The sequence below is a fragment of the Amblyomma americanum genome, chromosome 11 (assembly GCF_052857255.1).
Source record: "Amblyomma americanum isolate KBUSLIRL-KWMA chromosome 11, ASM5285725v1, whole genome shotgun sequence".
In the NCBI taxonomy this organism is placed as follows: domain Eukaryota; kingdom Metazoa; phylum Arthropoda; class Arachnida; order Ixodida; family Ixodidae; genus Amblyomma; species Amblyomma americanum.
Window position 1 is genome coordinate 24021534 of NC_135507.1, and position 19233 is coordinate 24040766.

General features: G+C 49.4%; 2 protein-coding genes across 2 annotated transcripts in view; one reads left to right on the forward strand and one right to left on the reverse strand.

The window, feature by feature from the left end:
- LOC144111009 (phospholipid-transporting ATPase ABCA3-like) overlaps window positions 1-19233 on the forward strand; it is a 103635-nt gene that overhangs the window by 23950 nt on the left and 60452 nt on the right. Inside the window, exons 11-18 of the mRNA XM_077644092.1 lie at window positions 884-982; window positions 3222-3412; window positions 4174-4379; window positions 6443-6562; window positions 11539-11704; window positions 12356-12840; window positions 13720-13932; window positions 14892-15074. Coding sequence (XP_077500218.1) covers window positions 884-982; window positions 3222-3412; window positions 4174-4379; window positions 6443-6562; window positions 11539-11704; window positions 12356-12840; window positions 13720-13932; window positions 14892-15074 — 1663 coding nt within the window. The remainder of the gene's footprint in view (window positions 1-883; window positions 983-3221; window positions 3413-4173; window positions 4380-6442; window positions 6563-11538; window positions 11705-12355; window positions 12841-13719; window positions 13933-14891; window positions 15075-19233) is intronic.
- LOC144110788 (uncharacterized) lies at window positions 15494-19111 on the reverse strand. Its single transcript, XM_077643882.1, has 2 exons — window positions 17810-19111; window positions 15494-15499 (listed from the first exon to the last, which is right to left on the reverse strand). The coding sequence occupies exons 1-2, from the start codon at window positions 19109-19111 to the stop codon at window positions 15494-15496; spliced, it is 1308 nt and encodes a 435-aa protein (XP_077500008.1).

Sequence of the window (19233 nt, forward strand, 5' to 3'; positions counted from 1 at the left end):
ATGTTAAACTTGGAAAGGCCTTTTTTCGTTTGACTGCTTTGTTCTGATTCATTTCATTTACAGATACTGCAATCCACAAGAAATTTTAGCAGGATGTACACTTTTTGACATTCTTCTGCGCTTGCATTCAAGGGCACTAACGATGCTTGGCTACTGGCTCAGGTTTCCAGCTTCATTTATTGATAACACTGTAGTGTTTGCATCATTTCCCACAAAGCCTGATAGATATACACTTAAACCTCATTGATATGTTTTAAAAGAAAGAATTGGGATGTATGATCCAAACTGCCTAGTTTTGGAAAATGTAATTGTTGAATCGAGTACAAAGTCTTTTATTGGCAACTTCGTAAAAATGTTGATTAGCATTGTTTGGCACAATTTAATTCCGAACAGTTCCTTTTCTGGTTCTCGCAGAATTCAATCCACATCTTCGTTGACTTAGACGTGTAAAGAACCTCGGGACACGCATCCAATCCATGGATGACAATTATGAGAATAGCCAGATCTCTTCCTGGTCTTTTTCTTTTAATGCTTCGCCACGTTGCACGTAGCACTGCGGGGATGTCATATCTGATGCAAGGCTCCGGATTAATTTAGGCCACCTGGGGTTCTTGAATGTGCACTGGCATCGCACAGTGCATGGACATTTTTGCATTTCGCCTCCATCGAAATGCAGCCGCGGCGGCAGGGATTCGGTCCCACGTCCTTGGGCACACGCCAGCCGATCACAGCGACAAAACTACCGCGCTCTATACAGGCAGTGCAATGGACCAATAGGAGACCTATCAGATAGTCAACAACTGCTTACTCTGTTCTAGCCTCTCTGAAAATTGCTTCTCAACATAACGCAATGTCTTTTTGCCTTCGTGCGCGATGTTCGCAGCCCGAGCAACGGAGCCTGCTGCACGCGGGAGTGCACATTCCGCAACACGTCGGTGCTGTGTCGGCCTGCCGATGACTGCCTCTACGAGAGCTACTGCTCGTATCCTCACTGAGCGCGTACTCCCCGCACACTTCTTTGGCAGTTTTATTTCTTTTTACAGCTATAAATATATCGGTTATTTACTCTAGAGTCAATGGTGTCACTTTCCACACAAGTCGCCACTGTGGGCATCGTGGTATGCTCTACGTTTACCTTCGGCATTACGGGGGCTGTGGTGAGTCACCATTGCTACCAGTTGGTTTGGCCACAGGGATCGAAGCTGGGGAGGTTCTGTCGGCTACGAGGATAGGAGGTAGGGGGCGTTCCGGGCTTTCATCTTAGAGGATAGCTTTTATTTTATGCATTCTTTGCTTGATTAGAAAGATTACATACAGCAAGTGAACGCCGAGAGGCACGGCTTCAGACGGGAGTCGAAACGTGGTCAACACGTGGTTTGCTCTTATTCTGCACGTAGTCGTTGGTTATCCGTAGGCTGGTCACAATGACACATGTATTGGAAAACGCCTGCGGCCTGTAAGCCTGAGCGTAACGGCATCCTTGAAGATGCCTCTTTCTGGTCAGTGGTCCACGTGGGCTTGCTCAGCACCCCCCATGGGGGTCGGTCGCTGGGCGCTCTAGTATGTGCGTTCTACGGGCATGTCATCCAGGTGCGCTTAGGCGTGTGCTTGCCGGGGGGGGGGGGGGGGGTGGAGAGTGCTGTACTACCGTAACTGCAACTTAGTGACTTCGATGGACGCGTCGATAATTCTGGGAGTTTTCCTGCACGTGAACAGTTGAGAAGCCCTGCTTTTCTCGGGCACCACATGTATCGCTAAATTATTCGCGAGAAAGCACCTGGTATACACGTATCCAAGCACTCATGGCCTTTTGTCGAGTTGGACAGTTCATCTTGGTTTACCTGCAGACTTCAGTATAACCGACAAGCGAACATGCGGGCTAATCCCGCACTAGCAGACTGTGACCTTGTAGGCGTATGTACAGCACCATACCTGTTTTAAACAGCGCAAAAGGCGCGGACACAGAAGGGACACACACAGCGCTTGGGTGCCCCTCTGCGTCCGCGTCTTTTGCGCTTTTTAAAACAAGTATGAACTATCAGCTAGCCCGCACGTCTACTCTTGTAGCACCTTATTGACGGCGCCTTAATATAAGCACTGCTGCGAAAGTCGAACATTTCTATCAGCTGAGAGCAAAAGTGGCTTGGGCAATTCCTGTCATTCGAAAAATCTTCGCACCTCGTTTGTCCTTAGCAGACTCCATGCTAGGTCCTGGAAGCCTATTTATAAATAATGGATGGTGCAAATGCAGAGCCGCCAGTGGCAGCTACATGGCCTCGGAATACTGTGCGTGCCGAATACATGGGAAAATAAAGACGTTCTGACTTAGCGGCTGTAGAGTAGCTGGCTTGATTCAGGGTGCGTTGGTTGCACCTCCCTGCATGCTGTTCCGGGTTACGTGCTCCTTCCTTAATTTTGTTTCTATAGTCGGATACAACTGAAGTGTGCAGTGAAGCTCCGCCCACATTTAGGACCGGCGTACAGAATTCCACGACAAAAAAGTAGTCCGTTTTTAAAACTCCTCTTGTCACCTAAAAAGAAGTGATCACAAGAAAAAAATATGAGATCTAGAATTTTCATACATGACTTGTTTAATAAAGTAAAACACTAAAAAGATGAATTAATTTACTTTTGTGACTGGACAGCGGAGTAATCAGTACGCCACGGATCGTGGCCCAGTGTTAACTGCTGTTCTTTTTTAAGTCGTATCATACTATAGCGATAACGCGTTTTAAAATTCTGCTTACCGATTAAAAATTTACGATGGCAAACTCTTGCCCAGGTAACTCAGGGTGTTTCTTACTCTTTAGGTTTATGCCAGGTTAGAAAATGAAAAAAAAATCACAAGGGTGCCTAATTCCATTATATGTGGACAATGCGATAGCATTAGAAGTTGTTGATGCTTTTACCGGATTTGATGTCACTTCCGGTCTGGTAACCACTTCCAGCCAATTGGAACATTGCCATCAGGGGACTTCACTTGCCTCCAGCCAATGGTAATACTCCGGGCTGATGGCGTCACTTAATCCCTCCAGCCTATGGACGCATTTTATGAGCGACGACGTATTTGGCCCACGGGGCTTCTATTGCTATCCCATTAAAACAAATATGTGCGCAATCTGGGAAGAGGTCATTGCTCTATAGGCCACGATTTCTGGATGCGCCTGGGGAAGTGCATCTATTGTCCCGTGTGGAGCCTTGACTGCACATGGACCGTTCAGAGGCCAGAGCGGCGTGTGCCCCCCGTCGGCTCCGAAGCCCGACGGCACGCTCTGCAACCACGGCACGCAGCTGTGCGAGGCAGGCGCCTGCTTGCGCTCGGTGTGCGTACTGTACGGCCTGGAGCCATGCTTCCTCACCGGTCCCTTAGTGACGGACACCGACATGTGCCTCATCGCCTGCCGCGAACCGGGTGAGCGCCATGATGTTCGAATACCACTTGGCCATGGTGGGTGAAAAACAAAAATGTTACGTTCCGTTATGTTCCCCCAAAATTTGCTTGCTGCATTTTGTTCAGGCGGAGTCATATAGGCAAACCCACTAGTACCGCATCTATTGCGCGTACAGTCGACTGAGGAGCGACGGAGATAGTGACAGCGTCGGAAGCCTCGAAACCGCAGGGTCCTCAAGCGGTCGCTTTTCGAACCACTGACCGAGAGCAGACGGCACATCACTGCCTCACTTTGTAGGTGGACACGATCACCATCCCAAAGCGCGGTTGAGCTAAAGTGAGCCAGTTAAGCGCCTCCATCCTCAAAACCAAAAGAGTATTTAGACTGGGAATAAGATGATAATGGGAACTAGACTGTCTTATTTGCTTCGACCCGCCGCGGTGGCTCAGCGGTCAGCGCTCTCGGCTACAGCTTAGCCGAAGTACCCGGGTTTGAATCCGCGGCCGCGTTTCGATGGAAGTGCAAAAGGCGCCCGTGTGCTGTGGAATGTCATTGCACGCTAAATCTCTAGATGGCGGGAATTATTACGGCCTTATTATAGCCCCCATTACGAAAAAACCGGCCAACAACTGCGACGCTTAGCAAAAGTTTGTGTGCGACGGAAGAAAGGTAGCAGTTACCAGCGTTTCACAAAGCACCTTAGAAACAATCTTTATTCGCTGAGCGACAAAGTGGAATAGCTCGCTGGCCGTTCACCCTCCCCCTCCCCCACATGCTGCAGTGGAGGGCAGCGAGTGCATGGAGGCGTGCCGCTTCCATCGCATGCGCGGCCTCTGCCACAAGCGGATGGAGCCCGGGGCTGCGTGCGCCGACTTGCGCGGCTACTGTGACGTCTTCCAGCGCTGCAGCCTCATCGACTCGGAGGGGCCGCTGACCAGGCTGCGCATGCTCGTGTTTGGCCGCCAGGGCATCACCAACGGGATTGTGGTATGCATGTATTATATACCGTATGTACTCGACTTAGGTCCGCGCATTTGATGCGTTTGCATTAGAACCCGTAATCGGACAAATCCAGTCGTCCGCCCGTCCAGCTGAAGCCTTTGTGGGCACGTGGCAAAGTTGAGGCAGGGAAATTCCCCTCTGTTAGAGGGAAGACGAAGAAAAAGTAGGAGCAGCACCCTCTAAAGGCGACGGGTGGGCCGGGGAAGTAGAGGGCAACCCCCTTTCCACTTTCAGGGGAGGGAAGGGAGATGGAAAGTGGGAGAGCTATGACGAAAAAAAAAGAGGCGACTCGTCGTGGGGGTGGAGACGGCTTGCAGCGTATACATTGCGACTGCTGGATTGGATAGGGATAACTAAGCGGGGTAACGGCGTGTCACCCCCCTCTTACGGTCTAAACCCGTCAGTGGCAGCGGCTTATCCGTCTGAGGAGAACACTAATGTCGCATAAATCGCATTGATCGTCTATACTAAGATTTTCGCGGTTTTGGTGGGCTACGGCCCTTGCATCGAGAGCGGCATTTTTAAGTTTAATTTTCCGACTATGCATAGAAAGAAATTACTTTATTGTGCCATACACTCAGTCAGACATTGTATGCGGCACCTAGCTGCAGATACCTTTAAGTTTTTTCATCTTTATCACTTTCGCCGCTGCCAGGATCCTCGCCACGCTCGTAAATGAAGTCACTTCGGGCTCTATATATAGCATTCCAAAATTCCTGTAACTTTAAATAAAGCCCGGCGACGGTATACGGCACGAGTTAAAAGCTCGAGCAGAAGCGCTGCAGAGATGCTCTTCTTAGGCGTCCAGTCAGCGTCACTTCGCGGTTGGCCGTTGCCATCCACTCCGAGTATAGGCATCTGAACGCTGTACTGCGGTGCATGCTGGAAGATAACAATGATAGCAACAGGCAGCTGGCAGCTCCGTGGGGAGAGTGCACGGCAAGTAAATTTATATACACATGAAACGTATGTGATATTTGCGGAGTTTTTTCATCAAATTCTTTGTTCTTTGGCTTTGTAGAATGGCCCATACACAGCCGCGGGCCTCCGTCGAGTGTATACGATGTATATCTTTCGCAAAAACTAATAGCGTAGCCAATTTATAGAGTCTCAGTATACTTCTCTTAACAGGCAGCATAATGTCAACAACTCGTGGGTACTGCGCCGCGTTGTGCTGTCGCCTTCTATCACAATGAGAGTAGAAGCCAGCGTGTATATGGTGTTTATTATTACTGCTGTGACCGTCCGCCTTTCAGTCACTATGATCAGGTTTCAGTTCTTTCAAGGACCTTCGAGGCCGTGTAAAGTGTCACCCGAAATGGGACCTATCGTGATCATGATCATCAGCCAGATTGTGTCCAGTGCTGGACAAAAGCATTTCTTATCTCCAATTATCCTTGTCATGCGCCTGCCGCGATCAGGGATAACGACAGCTAATGACAGAAACCTCATCAGCACGTCTTAGGCGATGAAAAGTAGGGTATTTCGTCTGAAGCTTTTGTGGGCTGCCAGGTGTGAACTATCATCGGAGTTGCACGATTATCCTGGTTTTCTGTCCTAACGGAAGCGATACTGTTGCGAGTTGGCACAGACTGCAGATAAACGAAATGCAGGGGTTTAATTACATAGTTTCGTTCTCCGGGTTCTGTTCCCGGAGACCCGTTCCGGTCGTAGAATTTCTCGGACGTAAACTAACGTTGTTCCCTTGGTCACATGGTGCGACAGGAACAAAAATATTCGTCGCAGTCGCTGATGTTCAAGCGCGATTTACGGCCAATGCTTTCTCATGCAACACGTACCCAGCGAATTCGGTCGTAGTAACGCACAGTGTTATTTAATGTTTCCGTGGCAATCCTTTATTAAACGCGACTGTAACACAGCGTGGCATGCGTTGATGTTGATTTTGATCTTGATTGATGGAATGTCCTTTATTTTGAAGAGTAAGGCACGAGGCCGCTGTTGGGGGTAGGGGGATTAATGCGTACTTTTAGATTCAGGGAAATATTTCGCACATTACCCACAGTACCCATATAACCGTCTCATCACAGCGCTACTGGTACCTGAGCGTTCTGGGCTTGGCGCTGAGCGGCCTGCTGACGCTGGCCATCATCCGGGCCTGTGTGGTGCACGTTCCTAGCAGCAACCCGCGCATGCGCCCACAGAGGAAGGTCGGCGACTCCGTGCTTCACCCGCTGGACTTCTTCAGAGACTTCCTGCATGCCTAGCGCCCCTTCCCCGGAGCGCATCTGTTCTCATTTAAGGACCGACGTTGGCAGCGCCATCGTTGGAAGCACACTGCGTGTGTTCTGTTGCACGCTTCGACTTCCGCTAGAGCAAACTGTTGACGAATGGCGTCGTTGCAATCGCGGTTGGTCAGACCGGGCTGCTTGGCGCAGAAACAAGTAGACGTAGCGACAAGTGCGCAAGAGCATGAAGTTACTGATTTGAACTGTACTGGGCTGTAATGTGTATTAGTTTCCGTGCGATCTTACTTTTTTTTTCTTTAACGGCGAATTATGTTTCGAGTCATGTGGAGTCGATCAGGTGGAGCAATATTTTCAGTCTGCAATGCAGCGTTTGCCTCCGCCATTTAAAGAGAGCGGGATTGAACTTTCTGTGCGGCGAGCATTAAAATCTTCGACGTCTTTCGTTTGTACACATCGTGTCAAGCATATGGCCGGCGACGCTTCTGTTATCGACGCAGAAAAATTCATCGCAACGGTGCTATTTATGCTTTACCATAGTCCTTCGATAGGACTATGGCTATTCTGAACGAAGTGAATACTGAAGTGAAGTTTGTTGTAGTTATCTCGCACCATTAATAAGCAAGGATCTCAGATACGAGGTATTTAGCATGGCGCGAACCGCTTCCACGCGGAGCAATGTGCGCATGCGCAGACGGCCCCGAGGCTCGCAGCTGCCGCTGCGCAGGCGTAGCAGAGTCCCTACCTGCGGATCATGGCCTGAGAATACAGTCCCTGCGTTGCAACAAAGGTGCCTAGCATACAGCATGCAGTTACAGCGCACATGGTAAGCAGGTGACGGTGAACAGTTCAACGCGTGATAAGAGTCAAGAATCTGGAACCTTGAGCAGCAGTGGATTTTTTTTTGTGGCTTCGCCCGGTGGTAGAAGTGGCGTTTTGTGCCGCGAGACACGCGTTGTCCTCGGATGTGGCTTTAATGTGTGGCCTGTGTGTACAGGGCAGCGATATGCTACGGGGACGACAGCCAAGCTGCTTACACAGTCGAGATTTCACTGAAGTAATCGGGGACGCGCACTGCCCAAACAACTACTGCTGCGGCTGGTGCTTTGTCTTATTACGGGGGGCAAATTTGTTTCATGGTTGGGATCGCGGTGTGTTGTCTGTTCGCGCTGTTTAAATATTTTTTTTTCCAAAAAAAAGGCCTATCATGGCTTCCTCATGCGTGTCCCGTCGAGAGAGCCCTTATTTACAAACCCATTTGTCATCGTCATCAACGTATAAGGCCAACTGCAAGTCCACTGTTTAGGTGACTTCTGACTTCCGTCTCTGACTTCCATTAGCCTTGCTCTGCGGCAGTTGCGATGCGAACTTGCTTCGTCGGGAAACCACCTCTGTTTACCTCCTCTTGGCGACCGCTACGTTGCCCCGAAGAATCCTCTGTTATCAAGGTGACCTTCCCATCACATGACCTGTGTCCATGCTGAACATAAGTGTGGGCGTGTGGCTTGCTGTTGTCACGGCGGCCGAGGCAGATGATTTGATCGCCACCGACTACCATAAAGTGTATATGGCTTGTAGTATAGTTAGCGGTGTAGGCAGAGGCGCTCATCGAAACCCAGTTGATTTCGATGAGGCTCAAGGCAAACTACCGGTCTCGGCTTGCTTTTGAAAATCCGCCTCTAAGTTCTCCTTTTCCATACTCCCTGATTTGAATTTATGACGACGCTACGTAATTTGCTCCAGTTTATTCTTCTGACTGGCGTATAGGTTCCTTGTTAAAATGTGAAGCAGTAAACGGAAAAAAAATAAAAGGCCGTCTCGTGACAGCGATCAGACTCCAGTGCTGAAGAAGTGAGGGCGTGTATGGGGGGCCACTGGGGGCTGCCGACTGCTTCCTCCTCTTTGGCAGGCGTGTCAGCTGGCTCCTTGCTGCGACACATCACCCGAGTGCCGCTGGCCACGACGGCGTCGCCCAGCACGTTCACTGCCGTCCACAGCTGGTCCCTGCGATCGGACGGTGGCATTGATGGGAGGTGGGAGACTTTGCACAAATAGCTGCAATAACTGCATAAGCTATACATATGCATCATTGGTCACAAGTTTTCAGGCCACACTGTTTGATTTTGAGCGGTGCAGGAGAGCACTTACGGGACCCCTGACGGCCAAAAAAAGTCAGGAAAGGTGGAGGTGCAGGTCCTCGTCACCCTGACGTTTGTTATTCCAGTGAATGCCTGTGCACGGCTGTAAGCAAAGCCACGTGGTCTCAACACATTGGACCAATGCTTCCCAGTTGATCTGCTGACGAATGAACAAATTCGAGACGCTGAGCTACCGGCCCACCACAGAATTTATTGGTACAAATGTCCCGCCTTTTCGAGTGATTTGCAGCATGCTTACGAGATGGCCGCCTTTTTTTTCGGCAGTAAAGCGGCCACGCATTCAATTTTCGGCTTTTGGACTTTCCGCCTTGCTTTCTTTGCACCGACTTTCGCACGTATGGAAGATGATGAAGACGACGACATCCAAAGCACAGCGCGAGTATGGTGGTCTAGCGCAAGAGACTGGCAGCTTAGCACGCGGTGTGGTAGGCTGCGGCGAAGGCGTAGTGGTCTAATGCAGCGGCTAGCGAAGGTTCTCTGTTCGCGCCACAGTGGGCTCGAATTCCGCTCGCACCGAATTCTGTTTCTTTTTATTTGAAAACCCCACCGAGTCCAGATGCTGACACCAGTGGGGCTTGTGGGACCCAGCTGTTCTTCCCATGCAACACAAAAGCGAGGTCCCTGCCTATCCCCACTCCTTATCCAATGTCCTTATCCAATTGGTTATAGAATGACTCTACGCACAGTTAACGGGATGGGGCGTTGGTTTGAAAGCCGTCGACATGGCGGCAACATTTAAGTATTGTTTGGGATCTTTTTTTTTTTTTTGCATCAGCTTACAGTGCCGGCAAGCTTTTTTGCCATGTCCTTCTGGCGGATCGAATCACGAGACAGTGGTACGTCTAGCGGCTGATGTCGACGGCGCACGTCATGTGGGGCCGGCCAGTCCCATGAGAGGTGCATGATAATTGTACCGTTAGTATATTGCAAGCCTTGCAAAAGCTGGGTGCTTTTGTATTACTTATGTTAATTCTACATCGCTGACAGCTGTGATGTGATTGCAAGGCCTGACCACACCTTAGCGAGGGAACATTTGGGCTGCTTGCGTGGCATTCAATGCCATACATTTCTGGCGTCGCTGTCAGTAGCATTTAGAAGTGCGAATAGCATCATTCAATAGCTCTGCCAACAACATTTGACATTGCCGCTGTCAATAGCATTTGATAATGTCACTCCCAATGGCACTTGATATGTAATGGGGGCCAGGGTCCACTCAATATTGGAATAAGCAGCTTTTACCTGTACCCCTAGATTTGGTTGTAAACGTACCCAAATAAACGAAATTGAATAATGCGGCTGCCAACAGCACTTGATAGTGCTGCTGGTGATAAGCGTTCGATAGTGCTGTTGGTGATAAAATTAGATGGCCCCGAATGATCGCTCACCGGGGAAGCCGACGTACATGACCTGTCGGCTGATTCACAGGTTGTGTGGGGCGCTGGTGGCGAACCCGAAGGCTGCTCCGCCTACCAGGACGGAGGCGATGAGCAGCGGGAAAAGCCGGCTGGACGCGCCCTCCACCACCTGCTCACGCCTCCTCTTCCGCATCCACCGGCAATGCGCTCCCTTGGACGCCACTCGACGACGACGGGCTTTTCTGCATGCTGCTTGCGCGAGGCGGCAGAATTCAGGGCTGCAGAGTTCCACTGAGAATCTTCAGCGCTGGGGCCGCCGCAGTCCGCTCCGCCGTACCCACGTTTCTGGAATTGGAAGCTCGCGAATTGGAAGCCCGCGAAAAGGCAGTGGGCAAAACTGAACATTTAACGAAAACTTAAGGCAACGCTTACGATCCGCCTTAAGAGTATGACGTGATAGCAGCAATTGGTTAATGCGCATATATGCAGAATATGTACCACTCCTGGCGCAGCGGTTAAGCGATGCGTCACTACCGTGCGATGTCAGGTGCTGACACCGATGGGGTTTCTGCGGCCCAGGCTGCTCTTCCCGAGCGGCCTCTCGCGACCAGTCATTAATTTAAATGCCTCTGACCACGGTGGTCAGTTCGCGCACAATCTTGTGGGTAAGCTTTTGATGACTCCACAAGGTCAGGTGACCTAGGTGGCCCTCCCAGGTTGCTTCATCAGGGATTTTTCGCTCCCAACGCTAAAGCCATTTATTAAGGCTTAATGCTATCGCGTTAAAATTAGGGACCCCCTGCATAACACGTGGTATGCTCTTAAGCGATACTGAGAAATCTCTTGGACGCGCTAGAGTAACTGCTTTGTGTTGCATTTCGCAAAGACCTTCCTTGGGGACCACTTTGGGAGCCACGGCGGAATCACTCGTTTCAGGATGGCTACGCGAGTGCAAGGTTAGACTAAGAAAATACGCGGTAACTCTCGTGATCCAGCGCCGCTGGAAAAGGCATAGTATTTAGATGGCTGCAGATGTCCAGAAGTCATCCCCGCTCGTCCAGAGTTGAAGAGATCGTAGTGTTTCACGTTTGAGAAAATGGTCGAGATGCGTCTCTTCTCTTGTCGTGTTTAATCAGGGGCTAAGAAGCACGTAAATTTGTCGCCACGCTCACAAGGTTACGGTACCGCATCTTCAATTCCTGACAGATAGTGGACCGAACACCAAGGAGGGCAGACCGTGAAGGCGCGATCTCGCGCCTGTCGCAGTAGTCGTTGTTTTCTATGTAGTGGCGTAAGTTTTCTGCCGCGACACAATACGCCAGTCAAACGCGGTCCTAATGATGTTTGCATAGAGAACGAATCCTACCTTTGTAAATTAAGGAGCGGGTTAGAGCCAAACAAATACTGTTTTGCTGTTTTTCTGTAGACCGGTTCTCTACTTCTGCATAAAGAAGATGAAGATGAGAAGCCATGCTCGCGGCTGCGCTCGTGGTTCCCTGCCGCTCGAGCCAGCAGTCCGCTTCGCCATCTGCAAGACTGGTCGCTTTCCCTGGCAGCTCTCCTTCTCGGATCTGGACTACCTGGGCGTTGCTGTAAGCACGGCGTACCTCTTTCCGTATTTGTATTCACGCTGGGCTCACGGTATATAAGGGGGGGGGGGGGGGCATAGCTCAGGACGGGGTGCTCTGAGCGGCCGTAATTGACCTTAATCTCGCCTCCTAGCTTTTCATATTGTAATCTGGAGTATCTTTTAGTTCACCAGGAGCTTTGCAAAGGCTTACCCCTGCATCGAACAAAAGCCTCCCACGTCACCGCTGTTGTGTGCAGTAATGGAAAGCATTCGAGTCTATCACGTTGTTAACGCCGGGAAATGGGCGCTGTTGAGAATGCACCCGGTATACGGGTCGTGTGATCTCGTTGAACGGGATCCCGTGGGCCTTATGAGTGCGCCTTCTTGTAGAACGAGATATGGGGCGCGGACTGGTGGAGGTCTAATGGTCGGAAGTTGGTCAAAGTTGAGGCGCGGAGGCAGTGAATATTAAACGCCTGGACGTATCCGAGATTCGCGGCATGGTCGGCTTCCGCCCACTGCGGCCCAACAACTTATACGATTCGCTTCCGAAAACCTGAGGGCTGGATATTGGCATCCGAAACATGGAATAGTGCAGTCTGAGATATAGATGGTTCGACACGAGTTGTGTCTAAGCTAGGCTTGTCTTTATACAGAGCGTCCCTGCGCGCAGTCACAAAGGCCATGGTGAGGAGACTGGTGCTGCTCCTCTGGAAAGACGTTTACATCCGCCGGTTCTGGCGTCACCTTCCTGCAACCATCGCGCAAACCGTGTTCGCGCTGTTGGTCATCTACTCGCTCAACATCGACATATCGGACGAGGCCGAGCTGCAGGCTGGCGACGCCCACATCTCCGGCACCAAGCGGCCGGTGACGACGACACAAAAGCCCCGCCACCCAGAGCAGCCACCTAAGCATTCCGCGCATGCGCAACGGGCCCAACCCGGAGGCTTCCGACCGACCGAGAAGCCGAAGCCCAAGCCCCGGAGGCCGCGCGTGGCCACAGCCATGCCAGTGATGTCGTTTCCACCACAACATCCTCTCGAGTCCTGGCAGTCTGGACCAGGCGCGAATGTGGAGCGGCTCTGCTTCGTCACTGCGACGCCAGTCCTGGCGACCGTTGCGAAGCAGGCAGCCAAGATCCTCAACATCTCGGAGGTTGGTTTCCTTGCCACTTATACGGTAATTTCGGCATGTTGAGAGACACATTCGTCCTGCACATTACGTACAGTCTTTGTCTAAAGTAAGTAGCACAAGCGGCTTGCTTCCTCGAAACACTGTGCGGCTAGCTGTGCATCGCCAGCAGTTCAAATCTTCTGAAGATGAGAGGATCTCTGTTCCTAACCTCTCTGAAAGTTTCGCTAGGACATGCACGGGTTGTGCGAGAGCTCCACTGCGCATCTTAGAAGCGAATCCCTTGGGCTCATTACTTTTGACAAATACTATTCAATATAGTGCGATGTTAAGGTGATCGTGGTAGCCGACTTGGGCAAACACCACCGCCATGGCTTTTGACTTGGGCAAACACCACCGCCATGGCTTTTTTTGACTGGCTTCGAAGAGGCAAATATGGCTGTTGTAGCATGTGGAACGGTCAAGAGCCGGCAGAAGCTGGTCTACGTATACTCCCCCTTACTGCATGCTGAAAAACGTGTTGCACAGGACTGCCTTCGAGTCGCCTGAGAATCTGCTCTCTTGTCATCCGGCGATTTTTTCCTACCACTGTGAAAACCACGGGTAACGGAACGGTTAAGGCCGAAGCTTGGGCTTGTTGGTTCAGACGTATTTCCGAGTTGTAACGCGTCAGAACACAAGGGACGATGAAATCTCTGTTCGCCGCAGTTACCTTGTATTCTGATGGTCTACACCTCGAAAAAAAAGTTTGCTGATGAACCTTTGCATACGAGGCAGTGTTTAGTAGCCGGGGAATGAGAAAGCGCAATGAATGAGATTTCGCTGTAATGTCAGAAATCTGTCCTCGGCAATTAGAATTAGAAATTTAACGGAGCCGAAGTAACCGGCGCGGTATTCTTGCAGGTCATTGAGCTGAAGAGTAAACGCGAAGTGGCGGAGTACTTCAGCAAGATTCAGCGGCCCTCTCGCGATCGGTCTCCCGTGGGAAGTCTGGTAGCCATCGTCTTCAACGTGGCGTCGTATCAAGGTGCAGGGTCAGCGCCACACCGGTTCGCTTTTCACAAAGACCTGGCGAAAAGAACGCTGGAGGATGGCCCCTGGGAGCTGGACTACGAGGTGTGCGCGCGTTTTGTGCCGCTCTCAACTCTCGGTCCCGCCTCGGGGAAACCCTCCATACTGGAAAGTGTGCGGCTGGTTTTGTTAACGCTGGTGAAAGCTTGCGCAAGGAGCGCCTTTCCTTACGACTGACACACGCGCGATAGACCAGGGGTACAGTGAATATAGAAGACAGCGAGAAGCTTCACTGCGCTAGATAAGGCAGCACAACGACGTTGAACGACCTTCAGCCCCACCCAAAGATAGCCCAAGTATTTGTCAATAAAGATTCTATAGTCCGATACAACTCAAGAATGCAGCGGCTTCTCCCCGTCGAATGACCCCTTTGAACCAATGGCGTCGACCGGTTCTCACGGCCCTCCTAGTGTGACAAAGCATGGAGTGGTAGACGAAAGGGGATAATCCCTTCTCTCTATGGTCGGGGATAGACCCTCTCTCCATTGTGGCGCCGCTCCCTGCATTGTCACGCTAGCAGGGTCATTCGAACCGGCCGACGCCATTGGCTTTAAGGGGGTCCTTTGAAAGAGAAAAGCCGCTGCGTACTTGAGTTGTATCCGACTATAGGATAACGATTATATGACGACTGTTCATGTGCTCGGATACCTAAGCCACGGCCGCTCGATCTCATTTAGGAGCGGCCCGCCAAGTGTGCCACGCTGCTAGAGATTGCGAAAGTTCCAGTTTGTTCCGCTGCAGTGGCCGTGGTGCTGGTTGTCGGTGACGGATAGTTAACGGCAGTATTCTTTTAGTAAACGAGTAGAATAGCTCCCTAGGTGAAGACTCACGTGCGAATAAGTAAAACCGGTACGAGGCCCCTTGTTTTGCAATGATGGCTAAGCCGGGACATGAGGCACAGTATAGCTTGGCATTATTTCTTCTTCGCTCCTGGGTATCACAGTTTTTGTGTGTGCGCGTGACGCGGAAAATAGTCAAGCTTTTCCTACTCGTCGGTCGCGCAGGTTCGCGTCAACGGCGTGCAGTTCGACGTGAACGTCCACTACCGCCGGTTCCTGGTGATGCCCGGGGCGCTCAACTTGCGCACGTTCGGCGAGACGAATTACCTGCTGCCCATCCAGTACGCTGTCGACACAGCCTACCTGGAGGCCATCAGTGAGGCGCGGAGGAGGCCGATCGATTACGAGGTGCGTTACAGGCGCAGGGCGGGAGCGATAACATCATATAGAGCGGCAGGCTACTGTATTGGGTTGAATGCTGGCCACGCCCTTTGAATTTCCCTGGAATTATACGGTGTCCCGGCCTTATAGGTAAAATAAAGTCAAGAATCAAATCATTCGTGCTAGAAAAACATGGCACCCTGAACACGCATTGCCTCACGGCCTTGAGTCGAGGGTACGAGAAGCTTGGAAGAAGGCTAACATCGTAATAATCTATAAGAGGACGTCTAGGGCTTGAAGTATTGCAAACCTGTCAGCTTACTGTCCGTTGCTTACGACGTTTTAACTAAGTTAATCGCTAACAGAATCAGAGCAACCTTAGACATCGCTCAACCAAAGGACCATGCAGACTGGCCTTCGTAAAGGCTATTCGAGAATAAGTTTCATTAACACTGTAAATTAGGAGATGCATAAATGCACAGAACACAACCAACGTCTATATATTGCCTTCATAGATTACGAGAAAGCATTTGACTCAGTACTGATGCAGTCATTGTGTAATCAGAATGTAGACTAGAAAACTTTAGAGATTGCACACCGACCATGCTGTAGTCCTTAACAGGAAAAGTAAAGTCAGAAAGTTAGGTGGGTGGTTGCAATAAAGAAGTTAGCAGGAATAAGGTTGGCGCAACTGGCACAGGACAGGGTTAATAGGAAGAATATCGGAGTGGCCTATGTGCGTCAGTGGACGAAGTTATACAGATGCTGATGTGTGCGTGCTATGAAACATACATTAAGTGCCCTAGTGGAGTATATTTAGTAAGCATTGAGTACTTATTCGCGTGTTAAAGATTTATACTACCTTGTTTTGCTTAGAGCATCCTGTGCATTGCCATGGCGCTGGACCGCTGCACGCGCTAGGCAGCATTCACGAGAAAGCGGCTTGTCGCACCTGAAATTTCTTCGGGCTTCATACGACGAGCCGATAGCTGGACATCTCGGGTTTTCTCGCATCCTCCGCCGAAATCAAGACAAGTATTACTGGCCCCGACTGTCTGCCGAAGTCGCACATTATGTGAAAACATGCCGATATTGTCAGCAACGAAAGACCCCTTCCACCCGACCAGCGGGATTTCTGAACCCCATTACACCCCCCCCCCCCTCCCCAAAGGTCCTTTCAGCAGATCGGCATGGACTTGCTTGGCCCTTTTCCAACGTCAACATTTGGAAATAAGTGGATCATCATAGCGACCGACTACACACTAAACAAGTTCTCACCCTTAAGGGTGTAAAAAGGGTGCGCCATAAATTTACACCCTATTTCACACCCTTCGAGCACCCTATAGGGCCGCAGCACCCTACCAGCAGGGTGCATTTACCAGAAGGGTGTAAAGGAGAGAGCAAGAAGGGTGCTACAACTAATGGGTGCTGAAGTGCTGACAAGGGTGTACATGGAAAGGGGGATATTTATTAATGTACAGATAGATATAACCAAGATATAAACAAATATATAAACCAATAACACGGCGACAACTACAGATAATATCCTTTGTACAAAATAGACGTTTATTCGCCTTGCAAAACATTAGTTTGCTTTGTCATTCCCTTTTGTCTGAAAAGCATGCAATTATGTGTGCATATTACTCATGCATATTTATAGCAGCAGCAAATACTAGCAATAAATGTTTGCACAGTGGACGGTACAGCGTCTCTTTCCAGATTTCATGGGTTCACAAAATCTAACAAAGCTGCCATCTCAGCCATTATTGCACGTATAATGTGATTAGTGAAGTTTCGTGAATGAGTCAGTTGTCACCTGGAAACTAGTAGGATGCAGGCAACTAAAAAAGTGCACATAACAAATGAAGTTAGACAATGCAGTTTAATGTTGCAATGTTCCAGTTTTGCACAAGCATGTGCTATTTCATTAAGATTCAGAACAATGAATGGCGAGTGCTTACGACACTCCGGCCCTTGTGTTCCCGCATGTACAACGGCTCTATGTCAAACTCCGAAAATGAAGTCAGAACACTGTACTCTTCTATGGCACTGACAACATACACGTGGAAGTGCTCATCAAAACAGACAGTCTCAAGCAGTTTAGCCATAACCATTAACACCTTGTTCACATAAAATAGTTGACACACAAGTAAAAATTCTGGCAGACTATCTTCTGGAACACTTCTGACAAGGCAGCATCCTGCACTGTATGTCCTGCCATCAACAATCACAGATTTGACAACCAATGTGTTCGTGGATTCAAGGTTATTCTCAGTTATAAACTCTTTAACACAGCCAGGAAGGTGCTCGTACAGCACACTCTTCACGCCTATATTACGGGGAATACTGTCATCACCTGCAGCGAATAAAAAACTCTGCAAGAACTGATGCCTCACTGCAAGACTGTGAGAAAGGTTCTTCCAGTTCCGTATTTTTCGAGCAATATCTTTAAAATACTGGTGCTTGGCCTCAAACCGCATAGCCCATAGCAGGCTTAATGGTCCAAATTTCTCTATATATGAAGGGTAGTGTATGAGGTAGTGCACTTTACATGGAAGTGATGCTGATGGAAAGAGTACCTTGAAGTCAAAACAAAAGAAATGAATCTTTCTTTGCAAGTAGGCAATATGTGAAACTGGAATTTTATGGCTCATGATAATGTCAACAATTTCTCGGAGAAGTAGGTAAAGCTGCCAAACTGCATTCTCTGAAGGAACGTTGTCCCCAACAAAAAAGGTTAGGTAGCGAAAGAGGCTAAATACTTGTGTTGCCGACGCCTTCAAAACTGCTTTTCCTTGAAGATATGGCTTAGCAATGGCCTCTGGTTTGTTGCAGATGTCATGTGGATCATAAAGCCATTCTGAAATGCTTTTGTTCAAATCACTGAGTGAAAAGAAGCGTTCTTCAATTAATGCAGATATTATATGCCGCAGGGCAAATGGTAGGACTCCTTCATGCAGGTCATGCATTATATCTGGTGGAAGGTGTTGTGTCGGATCAAAGCCAGGGCACAAAAGAGCACTTGGCTCCTTAACCCCATACAATGACAGCGTTGGCAGCCCTGCTCTCAACATACTCAAGTGGTGCTTGTGCCCTTGAGGTGAGCGAAGCACAAAATCACCTTCCAAGTGTTTGTAGTCAGTTTCGGTCCGCAGAGCCATGCAGTACCTACAAATTCTTCCTTGGCTGAATGTGCATTTGAAGCCTCCAATTCTGTGGCTAGATAAATTGTCACCAGTGAAAATGAAGACAGATCCCTTTACAAGGTTTCTATTCACAGTTATGCCATGATTTGCTAGTATCTTCACATCTGTGATTAATGGCTCAAGAATCTTAGAAAATCCATAAGTGGCTATGTGTTTATCTTTGACAAGTAGTACGAGGTGAATACCTGACAATGCTGACCGCAACTTTGCATCAAAATTTAGCACTGAGAAGTAGACAGCTGTCATTTTATGCTTTCCCCTCTTGCTGCCCAGTGGGTTGCAGACTTCGAACTCATCACTGTACAATTGCAAGCAAAGTTTACTTGTATTGCCTGCAAAATACTCATGGTTTTGAAAAGCACTTCCACCAAATACTGAACACATGTAACCATCAGTACGAGAGTCATTGCTGAATTCATTTGTAAGTTCTGAATGTTCAAGAATGCACTTGAGCACTTCACAGAGGGGAATGTATTCTATGGTGTCATTTCCACACAACACTACTGTACGGGATTCAACAAATGGAAAATGCGTCTTCCAATAGGTTGTTCGGCCTGATCTTGTCCGCAGCTGGTCAAGTTGCAGCTTGCAAATTTCTTTTACGCTGATGGCTGGCCCGTCTAGAGGTTCTGTTTGCTGGTGGTCTGCAATGGTTTCCACGAAATCAATAATATCATTGGCTAACTCATGCACAGTGGATTCAGGTAGCCGCCTTCCTTCCTTCCACTTGAAAAGTAGCTTTGCCAGTTGATAACCATAGGCACTTGAACTGAAGTCATGCTGTTCGGCCTGCACATCTAAGGGCTCTTCATGATATGTAGGCAAATCAGGTGCTGCATTTGTACTGCTTCGTGCCATTCCCACCTGCACAATGCCACGGGAACACGTTTCTCCCATGCAAGAAGCATGCTTTCGGTGTACATGCTTCTTGTAGGAAAAAAAGTGGCGAAACGTTTGCATGCAGCCACTCAAGCCACACA

Excerpts from the sequence above, each read along its gene's own strand:
- LOC144110788 (XM_077643882.1), bottom strand. The coding sequence starts at position 19,111 with ATGGCACGAAGCAGTACAAATGCAGCACCTGATTTGCCTACATATCAT.